This window comes from Stegostoma tigrinum, chromosome 12, assembly GCF_030684315.1.
Source record: "Stegostoma tigrinum isolate sSteTig4 chromosome 12, sSteTig4.hap1, whole genome shotgun sequence".
In the NCBI taxonomy this organism is placed as follows: Eukaryota; Metazoa; Chordata; class Chondrichthyes; order Orectolobiformes; family Stegostomatidae; genus Stegostoma; species Stegostoma tigrinum.
The window spans coordinates 77,971,219-77,990,409 of NC_081365.1; the positions used below are offsets into that span (position 1 = coordinate 77,971,219).

The 19,191-nt window shown below is 42.4% G+C and overlaps 1 protein-coding gene across 6 annotated transcripts in view; it reads right to left on the reverse strand.

Moving 5' to 3' along the window:
- Positions 1-96: 96 nt before the first annotated feature.
- Positions 97-19,191, reverse strand: part of phldb2b (pleckstrin homology-like domain, family B, member 2b) — a 158,261-nt gene continuing 139,166 nt past the window's right edge. For 5 of the 6 annotated variants that reach the window (XM_059650467.1, XM_059650468.1, XM_059650470.1 and 2 more), the window contains 5 exons: positions 11,374-11,464; positions 9,483-9,629; positions 4,903-5,122; positions 3,373-3,458; positions 98-1,529 (listed from right to left, as the gene is read on the reverse strand). In XM_059650467.1, coding sequence (XP_059506450.1) covers positions 1,389-1,529; positions 3,373-3,458; positions 4,903-5,122; positions 9,483-9,629; positions 11,374-11,464 — 685 coding nt within the window. In that variant the 3' untranslated portion in view covers positions 98-1,388. Of the gene's footprint in view, positions 1,530-3,372; positions 3,459-4,902; positions 5,123-9,482; positions 9,630-11,373; positions 11,465-19,191 lie in introns of all 6 variants that reach the window. The other variant, XM_059650469.1, reaches the window with a different exon arrangement.

Genomic DNA, 19,191 nt, shown 5'->3' on the forward strand with positions numbered 1-19,191 from the left:
ATGAATATTAGAAGAATTATTAGCACTTCAAGCAGCAGGTTTTACAGCACTCTGTTCCTTAACTCAATAACAGTAAACATGACTCAGAAGGAGGTATTCATTTTTTATTCAAACTTATAGATTCCTTGCAAGATGTCATTTTATATCAAATACATTTTAAATAGGAAAATAATCCAAACTGTGTAGCATATAAAATTCCGTACATATTTGTAATCCTTACATATACTATTAAAATAATACTGAATAAATATTGAACATATATGCATGTAGAAAGACAGCTGATAAACTAACTGATCCATTAACAGCAGCCACACTAAGCTGATTATGATTATCCAGGGGGGTTCTTGTGTTATAAACCATTGGCAATTTTAGAAGTTTTGGCTGAAAAGTGGGCTTCCCACCATCAGACTTTGACAGGTCTGTGTTTAAACCTTTTGGATTTACAAAGCCTCTGAACTCTCTACTCTGTAACTGACCTTAGTGCTTGTAACAGCCTCTTCCCCTGGTACACTCACCATTTTCAGAGGAATTCATCTCAAGGTAGTAGCACCAGTATTCTCAGGCCAAGAGAAAGATCAGCACTGACCAGAAATAACAATGTCACTGCTGGTGGGCAATCTAGAAGATTACTTTCATCGTCTGCCTCTAAAAGCACCAATATCAAACTTTTTATTTTTAAATGAAATTATTATTGGGGAAACAAAGTGTGCTTCCTGAATAGACACAGTATCCAATGGTGCAGTTCTTGCAGAGATCCTTGTTCATTTTAGATCCTGGCAATTTCGCTTGAAGGGACTGTGTACTTTTGGCAGGGACCCAGTTTACTCAGGGGCCTGGGGTCTTACTGGGGAGAGGAAAGACTTCCTTGGCAAGTGGAGATTATGAATCGAAATATATAAACATGATCTTATTCTGTATAACTTAGACCAGCTAACTATTTTAATACTGTATCAAAAATACAAGAATGTCCTTTGAATACGTCTGGACCACTTTAAAATAGGATCACCATCTTTTAGGCCTAGTAAAGGGCACTCACAGCCCTGGGACATTATTCAGGAGGCATGATCACATACCTGGGTATGTATACCTGGCACCAAAACACACCTGAGCACAAATACCTAGCACTGAGACACACACCTGGGCATGTATACTTGGCACTGAGACATACACAAATTTGCCAACAGCTGCAGTGGATCTGCATTAGGCAGAAACTTACAGCAATTTCAGTAAAATAATTTGTTAGTTTAATGATTAAAACATATAATTGTCAAAACCTTCAAGGTAACATAGATAAAGTCATGGCAGTGGTTTGTAGAATGAGTCTCATTTCATACAGATATATATAAACTTTGCATGCAAAATGAGGTTACAATGATATGAAGTTCTCCCTAAACCATGAACTGAGTATAACCTTCAGCCCCTGTCACAATGACATCCATCCAAATTCTCATGGTCTCAGGCGATGGTGCTACCATGTAGAAGATTCGGTCTCTTGTCTTCACGCTAAAGGTAAGCAGGGGGTTGGGACTCTGAAACAAAGTTCAAAGCATGATGACTAAGTTGCCTATCATCCTGCAATGTTTCCACATTACACAGATCTATACTCAGCTCATATCTCAAAGGAATCTCACTGACCCCTTCCTTAATAGCACTGCCTGTCACTTTGATGTTCATGCTTCCTGTCAGCACATGCCTGATTGCAGCAACTAACCGACCCTGCTCTTGTTATTATCCTGTTGCTTGGTTTTCTGGCAGTGCTTCACAGTGAGAGCTTTAAATAATAGTTTTTGAAGATATTCATCAACTGTCCAGAGAGGAGCTCAGGGCACAGCAGGGTAATGACCCACCCTCCCATCTGGACAGGAGCTCAGGATGCAGTAATGACCCACCTTCCCATCTGGACAGGAGTTCAGGGCGCGGTAATGACCCACCCTCCCATCTGGACAGGAGCTCTGGGCGCGGTAATGGACCACCCTCCCACCTGGACAGGAGCTCACAGAACCACATGAATCACACCTCTGCCGAGACAGGAGCTTACAGCAGGGTCACAACCCACATCGCTGTATAAACAGGAGCTCAGAGCAGGGGCATGACCCATACTTTGTGGGCAGGAGCTCAGTACCAAGGGAATCAACAGTGCACCTGCTGCATTTTCATCACCCACCACATGGTTCAAGCTCACTAAATACACCGAGAGCAACTGAAAAATAAAGCCACCCATTTGGATTCCAAAATATGTGTTGTATTAGCTCCCTCCTGTAACAATAAAAACAATCTGGCCCCAGATGAAGTTAGAATGACAGTGTTTTAAACTCCAATAACGTCCTTCATGGTACATGTACTTCACCAGGGTGCCTATTGAAGAAACAGAAGCAGGAATAATGAAGGCAAATTAGATGCTGGCCCTTGTTTCAAATGGAATGTAGTATAAAATTAGGAAGGTTTTGCTAAAACGACTCAAGGTCCTAGTCAGACCACACCTGGAAGACTGAGAACAGTTTTGAGTTGCCGGTCTCAGGGAATCAGGCAGTCCAATGAAGGTTCACTTGGCTGGTACCAGATATGGAAGGATTACATTATGAGAAGAGGTTGAATATGTTGAGCCTGTACTCATTGGAGTTTAGAAGAATGAGAGATGACCTTATTAAGCATAAGAGATTCTTAGGGAACTTGACAAGGTAGATGTAGAAATGTTGTTTCCCCTTCGAGGAGAGTCTAGGATCAGAGTGCATAATCTCAGTTTGAGGATTTGCACATTTAAGACGGACATGAAGAGGAATTTCTTCTCTTAGAGGGGATGAATCTTTGGAACTCTTTACCACAAAGTGCTGTAGAGATTGGCACATTAAGTATATTAAAGGCCGAGACAGACAGATTTTTACTCAGAAAGGGAATCAAAAGTTATGGGGAAAGGCACAAAGGTGGAGTTGAGGATTATCAGATCAGCCATGATCTCATTGAATGGTACAGCAGACTCAATGGACTGAATGGCCTACTTCCATTCACCCACCCCCACATCTTACACAGGTTTATTCATGCTAGTCCTCTACAATGTCACAGTAAAGCAGCTGCACTCTGACCTGATGCTTTCAGCATCCTGCAGTCAATAGTCAGTACATTGTGTTACTCTCTTCCATTATACGGCATTAAAGAACCTTCAGTACATGAATTATCTTTAGTTATAAATCAGGATATGAGCTGGTAAGTAAGCAGAGCTATGAAGCCTGAAATGAAGAGGTTCTATATGTTAATGTAGAATACCGTATCAAGGTTTGCCTTGTTTGCTTCAGTTTGTCACATCTAGATTTGCACATGACCACAGACGGTTAGTTTAGAGCCTGTCACTGTATTAAAACCCTGGAGATTAAATACCTTGTGCGCACTCTTCAAATGGTCATAATAGACCTCCTCGATTGCCTGAAAGTATATCACTCCTTTTAATTTGGTTTCATGTTTATCTACAGAGAAAGAGGGAGAGGGGCTCATCAATGCTGTTAATCCTGAGACATTAACACATTAGGATTTACTTCAACAGAGAGCTCAAGGAGGTCAAATATCTCTCACTGACTCCATCACCGATCCAGCAGCTATCCTTGAAACTTTTCCAGCCCCAAAAACATCTACATACCGCACACCCTCACTCTCTACATCCCCACCCACCCCTTCACAAACCCCCTACCATCCAACTGATGCTCTCCTTTACTCCAAGTCATTACAACCTGCATCACACCATTCCCAACTTCCACCTGAACCCAGTGTTAAGACTGCCCACCATGTCCCCTCGAAAACACCACTCATACCTCCTCCACCCCCCCGCAACCATCCTGAAACATCACTCACATACACTCCCTCACCCACAGAAACATGACTCGCCACCACTACCACCCCCATGTCATATCTCCCCCTTCCCCCAGCAGAAACATCATTCACCTTACTCGTCCCCAGAAACCCTGCTCAGAACCCCGCACAGCAACATCACTGGCAACATCACTGAGACCCAGCACACAGGGGTCTTTTGGCATTGGGAGCTGTTGCTGATAAACAAAGGGAGAAGTACCAATACAAACATCAGCAAACAGGGAGTGTATCTCCAGGTCCAGGGGATGACAATAGGCCTAGACTGGATCTGGGTATCTCCACTCCCTTCCAGGTCCTGAAAAGTGGGCAGGACTAGTGCAGCAGAACAGAGCAGGATGAGCTGAACGGGCCAAGTGAGCACGACATGGCTGCATGTTCTTGTCGGACTCAGTGAACTGATTCAAAATACTGTGTTTACTTTAAATCTGCAGCTCTTATGAAGTGCTGGAGAAACTCAGCAGGTCTGACAGGGTCTGTGAACAAAGAAACAAAATTAACATTGAGTCTGAAATGCCTCTTCAGAACCCACTTCTGAAAAATTGACATTTCTGACGAGAAGTGTTAACTGTCTCTCTCTCTCTACAGAGGCTGCCGACATGCTGAATTTCTCTCACTATTTCTGCTTGTATTATAGGCCAGTAATGTGAAGTTGCTGGATTCATCCCACACAATGTGGCTGAGCCCAGCTCTGGGCAGCCCAATCAGGAACGAGGCCAAGAAAAATTGAGATCAAGATTTTCGGCAGTGACATGGAGAGATGAGAATGAGAAACTGGGCTTTGTTCTCCTCTAAGCAGAGAAGGTTATAGGGTGACTTAAAGTAGGTGCCCAAAATTTTGAAACATTTTGATTGAGTACACAACGTGAAACCGCTTCCAGTGGCAGTTAGGATCAGTGAGCAGAAGGGACACATTTAAAAGCACCTGCAAAACTACAAAAGATGACATGTGGTAATATTTCTTTCAAGTCTGTAGCTTGTTATGAAGGTTTGAATGGCCTCCGCTTTATAAAGCAGAGTTCATACAATGGTACTTGGAGCCCCTACCTGCATAATAAGACAGAGTCCGCTTGTTACGATCAAAAACAAACCAACGTTTCTTCCAGGTTTTAATTTTGCCACCCATTTTGATCAAGAAGCCTCTACATGTCTTCTCTGTGAGGGACACATGGTAGCAGGTCTCCACATTGTGCCCGGCTGCTTCGATGTGGGTTCGCAGGTCAAAATCTTCCTTTCTGACTGGGAGGTAGCGAGTCAGAGGTCGGGCCTGCAAGGACAGTCTTCGAACATCAGCCCTCAGAACATCTACACTCATTCACTGTGACTTTACAACAACTACATGCATTTGCATTGCACCTTTGCTGATGGAGAAAATCCCAAGGCTTTCTGAGGGAGCAATTGTCAAAGCAACTAAGGAGCTAATACGGCAGGTAAGGTAAAGCTTGTTGAAAGAGGCAGGATTATCTTAAAAGAGATAGAACAGGAGGTAACTCCATACCTTCGGGTCCAGCAAACTGCAGATATATTCACCAAGGGTGGAGGGATTAGAATCAGGGAAGCACAACAGACTGGGGTTAGGGAATATTAGATACCTCAGACAGTTAGTGCATAAATTGCTGCCCCACCTATGTTTTGTGTTGGTTGCCTGCTGTGTTTTTCGGATGGATCACATTCTGATGCTTGCGATAAACTCCAAGCTTATCGACCACTTACAGCACCACTGAATCCCTACAATGCAGGACCATTTGGTCCACTCAGTCTGCACCGACCCTCCGAACAGCATCCCACCCTACCCCTGGAATCCCGTATTTACCACAGTAAACCCCGCCAGCCTGTACATCCCTGAACACTACGGGGTGATTTAGCATTACTGAGCCACCTAGATTTGCACATCCTCGGACTGAGAGAGGAAACTGGAGCAGCCGGCGGAAACCCATGCAGACACGGGGAGAATATGCAAACTCTACACTGACAGTTCGACCTCAACTTATGTCATTAATATTTTAACAGCTTTTCAAAGCCTCATCCCAACTTTTTCCATCATCCCCTCCTGCCAGCACAGAACTAAAATGAAGGACCATGGGATATGTTTACCAGTAATTATACCTGGTGAGGGCAATTATACAAACCCAGGGGCTTATATTCTTTGGAATCAAAAAGGCCCAAAGGTGGTGAGATTTGAGGTTTTGATGATAATTTGCCAACCAGAGGGGAGCAGGAACCAGATCTGACTGTAGATATACAATTGGAAATATCCCAAACATTGTTGCCGTTTTCCTCAGTGTGCACATGGCAAAGTGACAAAGGAGGTGCTAAACTGCATTTAGAGATAATGATTACTAATAGTAAATAAAATGTAAAAATTAGTGAAAACTGCATTTGTGGCCAATGCCTCTAGGTGGGGCACTAAATCCATATGTGCTAAATTGGAGCAATGGCTGGTGATAACCCGAAATTATGAATAATATCTTTGTATTAATCTTTGCCTAATGCTCCATCAGGTAACCATTTCCTTCCCTCTCTTTATTGTAAGTAACATAAGAAAAATGATCTATGTTGTTATCAGTTCAGGACAGTACTGAGTGCATCAGAATGCCCCACTTGGGGGCTAAACTGTGTCAAATTGAAATCTGACATTTGGATGGCCAAGCTAATCCAGTAGGACAACTGATGGGTTCAGACTGGGCAGCTGATTTTACTTTTCATTAGGATACCATGTGAACTTAAAGCATTTGTGAAATATGCTGCTTCACAGTGCTAGGGACCCAGGTTCGATCCAACCTTCGGGTGACTACCTGTGGGGAGTCTGCACATTCTCCCTGTGTCTGCATGGGTTCCCTCCGGGTGGTCCAAAGTTTCCTCCCAGAGTCCAAAGATATGTAGATTGGGTGGACTGACTATGGGAAATTGCCCCATGGTGTCCAGGGATGTGCAGGTTAGGTGGCTTAGACATGGTAAATGCAAGGTTACAGAGACGGGGGTGGGGTGGACTTAGGTGGAATGTTCTCTGGATGGACCAAATGACCTCTGCCTGTACTGTAGGGATTCAACGGTTCTACACTGCTACTTAAGATTATCAATAATGAGGATGTCAGTAGAATTGAAGAGTGACAAATCCCCAGGACCTAATGGATTCTCTCTAAGGGAGCAAGAGGAAGTAGGTGAGCACAATTATCTAGTTCCCTAGATTTAGGAGCTGTTCCTCTGGGTTAGAAGAATGCACATATTAGTCGGCTTTCTAAGAAGGGTACAAACTAGGGAATTACAGACCAGTTAGCCTAATGTGGCGGAAATCTGTTGGGAGTCCAGAATCAAGGATGGGATAACTGAACCTGAAAATTTTCAGTTTATCAGGGAGAGTCAGTAGATTCACGACAGGTAGATCATATCTGACAAACTTCTTATAGTCTTTTTGAAGAGGCGACTAAGGTAGTAGACATGGGAATGTCTAAGCATGTTATTTATATGGAGCTCCAGAATCTATTTGGAAGTCTAGCATGTATAAAGTCACACATAAGAAACTCTTAACTAGGTAGAAGCCCATGGAATTGAAGGCACATTGCTGAAATGGTTGGTTGAGTGGTAGGCAACAGAAAGTAGGACTAATGTGTGGGCATTCAAATTGGCAAGGAGGTGACCAATTGTGTTCCACAAGGATCCGTGTTAGGGATCAATTATTTATATAATTTATTAACAATTTGGATAATTATGTAATTATTATGTGGAGGAGCTGGTGTTGGACCGGTGTGAGCAAAGTCAGGAGTTAAATGACATTAGGTTACAGTCCAACCTGATGAAGGAACTTGTGATTTAAAATAAACCTGTTGGACTATAACCTGGTGTTGTCTGACTTCCAACTTGGATAATGGCATAGAAAGCCATATGTCCAAATTTTCATATGACAACATTTGATAGCGTTGCAGACAATGTAGATGGCAGTATAAAGTTACATAGGGATGTTGATAGCCTGGGTGAATGGGCAAAACTGTGGCAGATAGACTTCCATGTAAGCAAGTGAGGGGTTAACCATTTTGGACCGTGAAAGGATAGATCAGGGTAGTTTCTAGATGGTATGAAATTAAAAAGACACTGAGTATCAGGTGAAAGATCTATAAAATTCCATGAACAAGTGCACAAAATAACAAAGCAAACTAATGGAATGCTGGCCTTTATATGAAGAGGACTGAAGTACAAGGGTGCAGATATGTTGCAGTTATACAAAACACTGGTTAGACTCCACTTGGAATACTGTGAGCAGATCTGGGCCTCACACTTTAGGAAGGATAATTGGCCTTAGAGGGGGAACAATGTAGGTTTACAAGAATGATGTCTGATTACAGGGTTGTGTGGAGAGATTATACAAATTAGGCCTATTTTCTCTAAACTTTATAAGGTTAAGGGGTGATCCGATAGAGGTCTTCAAGAAATTAACAGAAAAGACAGGGCAGATAAATTATTTCCACTAGTTGGAAATTTTAGAATTGTGGGCATGACTGTTCAAGGACAGATGTTACGAATCATTGCAACAGATAAATTAGTGGTAAATGCTTGGGACTCTTCCACAAATGGTAGTGGACACAGGACCAACTGTTAACTTTAAATCTGAGATCGATAATACTTTGTCAAGCAAAGCTATTAAGGGATATTGACTAAAGGCAAGCAAATGAAGTCAAATGAATGGGGGAGCAAACTCAAGGAGCTGAATGGGATACTCCTGTTCTGATTATGACACAATCACATTATCAGAAGCAATGGTCAAAGATGGTCAGGAATGGGCTTCTAATTGTGCTGCAATTGAGGAGAGGTTGAGGCAGAATGTCTTTTCGTTGTCAACAAATGAAACTGGTTGATGGGAGCTAACATGAAGTACAGTTGGTTCTGCTACAACGTGCGTTTCCTCAATGCTAATTGGCTTTAACGGAATTGAAGAATTTAGAAGACTTTGTCAAACGCGAACTTTCCTTACCTGTATTGGCTATAATGCAATTCTGGCCCCATTAGTTTAAATGGCACAGCAAGTGCGCAATTTTCTTATGACTCAAAATCGCACAAGAACGGAACAATCATGTTCTATCAGAACCGGCTATACTGGCAATGTTAATCCAGAGGCCAGGTTAATGCTCTGGGGACAGAGGTTCAAATCCTACCAATGCATCTAGTGGTATTTAAATGTAACTAACAAAACATGTAATTATAAAATTCATCTCTATGACGGTGACCATAAAACTATCATTCATTATCATAAAAAAATGATCTGGTTCACTAATGTCCCTGAGGGAAGGAAATCTGCCATCCTTACCTGGTCTGGACTACAATTCCTTGTGGAATTGACTGCCACTGAAAGCTGAATGCTTTCAAGGAGGAGTCGTGTAGAGTTCTTTGGACTGAGGGATCAAAAGGTATGGGGTGAAAGCAAGAATAACGTACTAAGTTGGATGATTGGCCATGATCATATTGATATAATGTGGATCAGACTCAGCAAATACAAGACAGGAGAAGGAGTAGGCCTTTCAGCCTGTCAAGCCTTATATGCCCTTTAAGATGATCATGGCTGATCATGGAGCTCCATGCCGTTTCTTTGCACCACCTCTAACAGAATTTAAATAGCCTTCAAATTTCCTAAATACCTGTGATCGCTGTTTCTCTCGCATTTTAACTTCTTTCTCGATGAGCTGTTGCCTGCGTTCTGTCTCCTCCTGTAGTCTCCTTTCCAGCTGTTCCCTACGACTCCTCTCCTCCTCCAGAGCTTGTTTCTTGGCTTCCATTTCTCGCTCCTCAAACAGAAAACATCAAGTTAACTTCAGAAGAGATTCACTCTTCCTTTGCTAGCCACATTCAGTAATTCCCTTGTCAAGGGACAGAATTTGAATAATACATTATGCGACTCACACACTAGAACCCTAAATTTCAATGCAGCTCGAATTCTGCAGCCATTCACCTTTTAAAATTCATCCACCACCTACACCAGGGCTCTAAACCCACACCGCCTCCTCCAAAGGAGCAATAATCCTCCCATGAGTAACTCTTTCAGTCCCAACAGCAAGACAATCTCGTAAGAGTCAGTGAAGGAATGCCAGAGTTTATGGCCAACGCAACTACTGAAATACACAGCTGCTAATGGCCAACTCAAGGAAGTGGAGAGATGAGAAAGAAAACAGAATCGGAAAAGTTCAGATATCTCAAAGGGTTGCTGGAACTGGAGGAAATTACATAGGAAGCGAGGGGCAAGGCCTTGGAGGGATTTGAAAATGATGAGAATTTTAAATTGGCAGCATTGCCTGGCCAAGGTCTGTTTGGAGAACAGGACTTGGGTGTAGTTCAGGCATGAGCACCAGAGTATTGGATAAGCTCAGGTTTACCAGAAACAAAAGCACTTTGCTTTGTTATAGGATATAGAAGGAAATGAAATTCATGTTTTGAAAAGCCTTCTTCCTGAGCTTATTTTAATCAAGTGTACTATATCTTGTAGGATAAGAGATTGTCAATCAATGTCATAAAGGTGCAGATGCACTTGTCATCCATGGAACAATGAATACATTGCAAACTATTTAAAAACTATACTTTCCCTTTTTATTAAAAAAGAAAATTTAACTTTGCTGGACTTTAAAACTGCTACAGCAGATCACGTGATCCACAAGTTGGCAATAGTTCTAGAAACTTCCAGCACTATAATTTCAAGGATTAACTGAGTGATATCACACTATGGACATGGTGAGATATGAGAGCTCCGATCCACAGTCACCAATTCTGAACCAGTAATAGAGACGTATCAAAACTCATTGTGCCTGCAGAGGTGCTAAAAGTTACCACCTATTTCCTCAAGTGTTCATTGGAAATTGAGTGGAGGGTTAGAAACTAACTTGTTAACTTTCCAGACTCAGCAATGAGCAACATCACATGACCAAAACACGTTTGTACATTTATCAAAATGCAAAGATGTTGAAGCTGTCTGATTCCACTAGCCAACACAGAAACAGACTCCAGGCAAACAGTGAGGCCTACCTTAAAAGATAAAACCTCCTCAAAGTGTGATTTCAGGAATGATTCCAGTATCTACCCAAAACATAAACCAGTTCTAACTCCACAAACACCACTTTGCTACCTCATCTCTATTACAAAGACGCTGCAAAGCTTGACTTCAACAATCTGGCCTTATCCAGACTGTGAATCCTGATTGCAGGAGTGCCTTCGCTGGACTGTAATTCACCTGAATGACACTTTCATTTGGATATTCATATATATAATACACTCTCCATTTCGGCCTCTTCGATGTGTGCTGGTGTGTGTGCAGTCACAAAGACTGCTCCAGGTTTGAATGTGTCACTGAATAATATTCCTGGTTTAACTCAATGGGAATTTGTTGCGTGTCACTTTACGTTGACTTCAACATCTCAAGGGCTTGGGAAACGCACTTTAGACTTTTTGAAAGGGAAGGAGGTTAAAGAAGTTCGGTCTGTCTGGATGTGCTGTCACTGTGAGACTAACTGCAGCAATTCAATGTAGCAGCCAAGAGCTTACTTTGCTTTCAATTAGCCAGGCCTTTTCTGCTTGGGCTTCCTTTAGCAGACGTTCCATTTCTTCAAGTTTGGCAACATTAAATGTACTGGCACTGCACGGAAATAGAGCAGAAGTGCATCATTATTACTTTCACATTGAAAATTAAGATATGCTGTTCAAATCTGCACTAATTTTAACTTTATTACAAAGTCAACTACTTCTCCTATATAGTTGCATAAACTCATTCATAAATTGAATGGTGGTATTTGTTTGTCAGCAAGTGTTATTGTTGGTTACTTAAGGGGTTCATGGTGGCCCAGTCAGGCCAAGGGCTACACAAGATTTCCAAGATGGCTACTCTTTGCTACTCTTAATAGATCACTGAGTCCACAGTCATCTCGCATTACATAGAACATGATTCACACATTATAGAGGTGGAACTGGGCAGCCACAAATCAGGCTGATATGTAAAGAGTTTTAAACATATAAACAGATAGGCAGGAAACATCTAATCTATTTCCACATGGAAAGCTGTAAAAGCTCGAAGCAGGAGGATATACAGGAAGATGCATCAAGCAATCAGCTGAAAGAGATAATAGGAAAGTTTAAATGTTAAACTATAAACTAAGGATTATATTGCTGAACGCAGCGATTGGCGCCGGGTGACCTGCTGAGCGCAGCGTCGCAACAATCAGCGCTGGGTGACATAATGACTGCATTATGCACAGCTCATCACTACCTCTATAACTACATCTTCAGAACCCCAAGATATAGATGATCAGGTTCAGCACAGTTGTCAGCTCAGGTACTGCAAAGAGACGGGACACCTCAATTTTGGTCGCAAGATTCTGGAGTGGGTTTAAAGATAAGGTGACTGGCAAAAGTCTGAAGTGGCACTGCTGATATACACGGAGTATGACCTGGTAGTTAACTGGTGGTAAAGACCACTTCTGTTGCTAGCAAGTTTTGAGGAGATTTGTAGCTCAGGTTGAGGTTCTGGATGTGAGTTGCTCGCTGAGCTGGAAGGTTCGTTTTCAGACGTTTCGTCACCATTCTAGGTAACATCATCAGTGAGCGCGAAGTGCTGGTGTTATGTCTCGCTTTCTATTTATCGGTTTAGGTTGCCTTCGGTTGGTGATGTCATTTCCTGTGTTGGTGATGTCATTTCCTGTTCTTTTTCTCAGGGGATGGTAGATAGGCTCCATGTCAATGTTTTTGTTGATGGAGTTCCCGTTGGAATGCCATGCTTCTAGGAATTCTCATGTGTGTCTCTGTTTGGCTTGTCCTAGGATGGATGTGTTGTCCCAATCAAAGTGGTGTCCTTCCTCATCTATATGTAAGGATACTAGTAATAGTGGATCATGTCTTTTTGTGACTAGAAAGCTAGCCACCAGGATACATGAACATCAACTAGCCACAAAACGACATGACCCACTATCACTCGTATCCTTACATACAGATGAGGAAGGACACCACTTTGATTGGGACAACACATCCATCCTAGGACAAGCCAACCAGAGACACGCATGAGAATTCCTAGAAGCATGGCATTCCAACAGGAACTCCATCAACAAAAACATTGATTTGGAGCCAATCTACCATCCCCTGAGAAAAAGAACAGGAAATGACATCACCAATGCAGAAAATGACATCACCAACCCAAGGAAACCTAAACAGATAAATAGAAAGCGGGACATAACACCAGCACTACATCGGAGGCTCACTGATGATGTTACCTAGCATGGTGACGAAATGTCTGAAAACTAACCTTCCAGCTCAGCGAGCAAACTCACATCCAGAACCACTTCTGTTGTTCTGCTGCATGGATGCTACTTTAAAACAAGGGATTGAAAATGATGTTACATTTTTAAAACGAGTTACTTTACTCAGTTTCTTTCAGTTTTACTCAGTTTCTCTACTCAGCGAGTAGTCAGGGAATAGAACGCTTTGCCTGCAATGGTAGTAGACTCGCTAACTTTAAGTACATTTCAGGCGTCATTGTACAAGCATATGGGTGTACGTGGAATAGTGTAGGTTAGATGGGCTTCAGATTGGTATGACAGGTCGGCACAACATAGAGGGCCGAAGGGCCTGTACTGTGCTGTAATGTTCTACGTTCTACTGGAAACGCATGGTCAATTCTATCCACAATGTTGCTTTATTCAAGCAGCAGGGAGGACGCTAGACACCTTGACTCCAAGAGCCAGCAGGGATGTTTTGCCCTGGGACAGGCTTTTGGTTTTGTTTTCAACCAGTGCTGATTGTGCGTAGCTTCAGGAATGTTCAGCATAGTAACAGTCTCTTGTTGTCCCTGCTTCAGAACCAATCACTTTGTGTGTGGACAACACAGCAGGAGCTTCCAGCCTGTGAATCAGAATGCACTTAAAGATTTAGCTCTTCTCATTTTGTAAGGGAGAAGTGAAAGAAAATGTAAGCATCTAGCTATTTGTGCTCCGCAAATTCCCTTCTTGAAAAAAGGATTTAAAAAATCACTTGAAAAAACACTGAAATGTTTAACCAGTGAATGCAAGCTTGAGAACCAGTTGACCATCTTGTGTCCACAAAAAAGTGAAAGGGAACAGAGAGAAAACAACAGACTAGTACCAGTACTAACTGTTTGTTCCTTTCCTACCCACAATATTTACTTCTAGTCTTTGTCTTTGTTTGTCAGTACATGTATGAGAATTTTTAAAAGGGATAGAATTTAAGCTACACAGTTATAAGTGAGCAATTCATGTTTCTTCCTTGCCTTTGGGTAAAAATAGTTTGAGTGGTTATTTTCTTGTTAATGATAAAATCCTACTGTGCATTTTCTTTTTACCTGCATTAGACACTCGGCCAAACTGAGCAATTCACTGGTTTAATCAAACGTTCACTCTTATGATAACTCTAGATGGAGGCAGTTCAGAGAAGGTTCACTAGGATGATACCTAGAATGAAGACTGACTAGGTTAGGATTATACTCACTAGAGTTCAGAAGGATGAGAGGAAATCTCAATGAAACATTGGATTCCTAGGGGGCCTGACAGGGTAAATGCTGAGAGCATATTTCCCCTCATGGGAGAGTCCGGGATCAGAGGGCATAGCCTCAGAATAAAGGGCACCAAATTAAAACTGAGATGACAAGGAATTTCTTCTCGAAGGCTTAAGAGTCTTTGGAACTCTGTGCCACAGAGAGCTGTGAGGCAGACTTATTTTGCATATTTAAAGCTGAAATTATTGGGGAATCAGGAATCAATTATGTGGAAAATGCAGGAAAGTGGATGTGAGGAATGCCATGTATTGAGTGACAAAGCAGACTCGAGGGGCCAAACAGCCTACTCCTGTTCACACTTCTTACGGTGTTAGCTGGTTTGTGCCTTCCAGAAATGGGGTTGACTCAACTGCCATCTGGAAAGGACCAACCAACGCAGTCATTTCAAGGCAAGCTAGGGAGGGCAACAAATGGCATTCCTGCCAGTAATACCCATATTCCATGAGTGAGTAAACCTGATTAGGAAGGATTCAAACAAGGAGTTCTGGAAGTGGTGGGTGTGACTTTGTGATCTCAAAGTGTGGAGCAGGATGAACACAGCAGGCCAAGCAGCATCTCAGGAGCACAAAAGCTGACGTTTCAGGCCTAGACCCTTCACCTCTATCCCTTTTAAAAATTCTCATACATGTACTGACAAACAAAGAGACAAAGACTAGAAATAAATATTGTGGGTAGGAAAGGAACAATCAGTTGGTTCTGGCACTAGTCTGTTGTTTTCTCTCTGTTCTCTTTCACTTTTTTGTGGACACAAGATGGTCAACTGGTTCTCAATCTTGCATTCACTGGTTAAACATTTCAGTGTTTTCTAAGTGATTTTTTAATCCTTTTTTCAAGAAGGGAACTTGCGGAGCACAACGAAGGGTCTAGGCCCGAAACGTCAGCTTTTGTGCTCCTAAGATGCTGCTTAGCCTGCTGTGTTCATCCAGCTCCACACGTTATCTCGGATTCTCCAGCATCTGCAGTTCCCATTATCTCTGTGACTTTGAGATCAGTTCAGCAGCACATTCAGGAAACTTATTGAATAAAGAAGAGATTGGAGATGGTGATAGTCAAGTTGCAGGAAGGGAGATACACCAAAGTACGGTTGTGTAGATGGGTGACCTCCAGGTAAGGTAGGACAGGGAGGCAGATAGTGCAGGAGTTGTTCCCATTTCAAATAAGTATGCTGTTTTGGAAAATGTAGGGGGTGATGGCCTCTTGGGTGGAACGTTGCACTGACAGCCAGGTTTCTGGTACTGAGGCTAGCTCAAGTGTAACAAGGGGTACGTCAGGTTCCAAGTGATCAATCATGATAGGGGACTCTCTAGATACAAGCACAGACAGACAATTCTACAGCCGACAGCGAGACATCAGAACGGTGTTGCGTCCCTGGAGCCAGGATCAAAGATATCTTGGTGAGTATGCAGAATATTCTCAACGGGGAGAGGGACCAGAAGGAGGTCACTGTACACATTGGAACTAATGACGTAGGAAGAGAAAAGGATGAGAGTCTGAGGACAGAATATAGGAAGTCAGACACGAATTTAAAAAATAAGCCCTCGAGGGTAATAATATCTGCATTACTCCTGGTGCCACAACTGGCGGATAGTGGGGGAAGGACCCAGGGAGATAGTGAGGAAAGATCAGTCTGAGACTGGTCCAACTGGGGGGAAAAAAGGAACAAGTCAAATAAACGGGACAGGCAGGAACAAAGCAGAGAACAAGGTGCAAGAGGCCCAACAGGTAAGTCAGATGAACTCAGGGCATGGTTGGGAATATGGGACTGGGATATCAGAGTAATTACAGAGATGTGGCTCAAGGATGGACAGCACTAGCAGCTTAATGTTCCAGGGTACAGATGCAATAGTAAGGATAGAAAGAGGGAGGGGCCAAGAGAAGAGGTGTAGAGGCATTTTTGATTAAGGATAATATTACGGCTGTACTTAGGGAGAATATTCCTGGGAATACATCCAGGGAAGTTACCTTGGTGGAACTGAGAATTAAGAAAGGGATGTTTACCTAATTGGGATTGTACTATAGACCCCCCTCAATGGTCAGCAGGAAGAAAAACAAATTTGTAAGGAGAAGTTAGTTATTTGTAAGAATGATAAGGTGGTTATGGTAGGGGATTTTAAACTTTCCAAACATAGACTGGGACTGCTGTAGTGTTAAAGGCTTGAATGGAGAGGAACTTGTTAAGTGTGTACAAAAAAATGTTCTGATCAGGTATGCAGGTATACCTACTACAGAAAATGCAAAACGACACCTGGTCTTGGGAAAAAAGGCAGGGCAGGTGACTAAAGTGTCAGTGGGAGGGCACACTGGGGCCAGCGACCATAATTCTATTAACTTTCGAATAGTGATGGAAAAGGATAGCCCAGATCTAAAAGTTAAAGTTCTAAATTGGAGGAAGGCCAATTTTGACAGTATTTGGCAAGAAATTACAAAAGTTGATTAGGGATGGATGTTTGCAGGGAAATGGATAGCTTGAAAATGAGAGGCCTTCAAAAATGAGATAACGAGAGTCCAGAGACAGTACGTTCCTGTTAGGATATACAGCAAGGCTAATAGGTGTAAGAAATGCTGGATAACTAGAGAAATTCAGGTTTTGGTCAAGTGTAAGAAGGAAGCACGTCAGGTACAGACAGCAGGAATTGAGTGATTCTCTGGAAGAGCATAAAGACAGTAGTAGTATACTTAAGAGAGAAATCAGGAAGGCAAAAAGGGGACATGAAATAGCATTGGCAAAAAGAGTTAAGGGGAATCCAAAGGGATTCTACAAATACATTAAGGACAAAATGGTAACCAGAGAGAGAATAGGGCCCCTTAAAGATCAGCAATCCCACCTATGTGTGGAACTGCAGGAGACGGGGGAGACACTAAGTAATTTTGCATCATTGCTTCCTGTGGATAAGGATACAGAAGACAGAGACGGTGGGGAAATAAATAGCTACAGCTTGAAAAATATCCATATTACAGAGTTGGTGGTGCTGGACATCTTAAAACACATAAAAGGTGGATAAATCCACAGGACCTGACCAGGTGTATCCTAGAACACTGTGGGAAGTGACGGAATTGATTGCGGGGCCCTAGGCTGTGATATTTGTATACTGGACAGCCGTAGGTAAGGTGCCGGAAGACTGGGGGTTGACTAATGTCGTGCCGCTATTTAAGAAAGGTGGTAAGGAAAAATCAGGGATCGATAGACAGGTGAGCCTGATATCGGTGGTGGGCACATTGTTGGAGAGAATTCTGAGGGACAGGATTTACATTTATTTGGAAAAGCAAGGACTGATTAGGGATAGTCAACACTGCTTTGTGTGTGGGCAATTGTATCTCACAAACCCAACTGGGCTTTTTGAAGAAGTAACAAAGAGGATTGAGGAGGGTGGAGCAGTGGATGTGATCTATATGGAATTTAGTAAGGTATTCAACAAGGTTCCTCATGGTAGACTGGTTAGTAAGGCTTGAAAGTAGAAGACAAAGGGTAGTGGAGGATGGTTGCTTTTCAGACTGGAGGACTGTGACCAGAGGTGTGCCACAAGGATCGGTGCTTGGACTACTGCTTTTCATCATTTATTTAAATGATTTGGATGTGAACATAGGAGGTATGATTAGTAAGTTTACAGATGATACCAAAATTGGGGGTGTTGTGGACAGCAAAGAAGGTTACCTCAGAGTACAATGGGATTTTGATCAGATGGGCTAATGGGCTGAGCAGTGGCAGATGAAGTTCAATTTAGAGAAATGTGAGGTGCTGCATTTTGGAAAGGCAAATCAGGGTAGGACTCACATACTAAATGGTAAGGTCCTGGGAAATGTTGCTGAACAAAGAGACATTGGAGTGCAAGGTTTATAATTTCGTGCAAGTGGAGTCACAGGTAAACAGGATAGTGAGGAAGGCATTTGGTATGTTTGCCTTCATTGGTCATTGAGTACATGAGTTTGGAGGTCATGTTGCAACTGTACAGGAAATTGGTTAGGCCACTTTTGGAATACTGTGTGCAAGTCTGGTCTCCCTACTATAGGAAGGATATTGTGAAACTTGAAAGGGTTCAGAAAAGATTTGCAAGTATGTTGCCAGGGTTGGAGATTTTGGGCTATGGGGAGAGGCTGAATAGGCTGGGGCTATTTTCCCTGGATCATTGGAAGCTGAGGGGTGACCTTACAGAAGTTTATAAAATCATGACGGGCATGGTTAGGGTACATGGACACAAGGTCTTTTCCCTGAGTGGTAGAGAAGGGCATAGGTTTAAGATGAGAGAAGAAGGACTTAAAAGGGACCTAAGGGGCAACTTTTCCATGCAGAGGTGATGTGTGTATGGAATGAGTTGCCAGAGGAAGTGGTGGAGGCTGGTACAATTGCAACATTTAAAAGGCACCTGGATGGGTATATGAACAGGAAAGGTTTAGAGGGATATGGGCTGAATGCTGGCAAATGGGACGAATTAATTTAGGATATCTGGTCGGATAAGTTGGACCGAAGGGTCTGTTTCTGTGCTGTATATCTCTATGATATAAAGAATGTAGGGGGTCGAAGATGAGTTTATTGAAGAAAAATGGTGTAAGATTTGAAAGAAAGGTGGATGATACGAAAAGAGAGAAAATCATGAAAAACATCAACAAACGTACATGTTGTATTTAATCTCGGCAACCAGTTCAATAATAAGTTAACTTTCACTGACATTCAGAGTTTACCATTTGACCATGAGACCACTTCATGCTCACAGACTGCTGCAGGGCAGAGTGAAATTAGACCCAGAATCTGCAACTGAATGTAATAAATCTAACATTCCTGTACCAGGCTGTGCTGATAGTCTGACCAT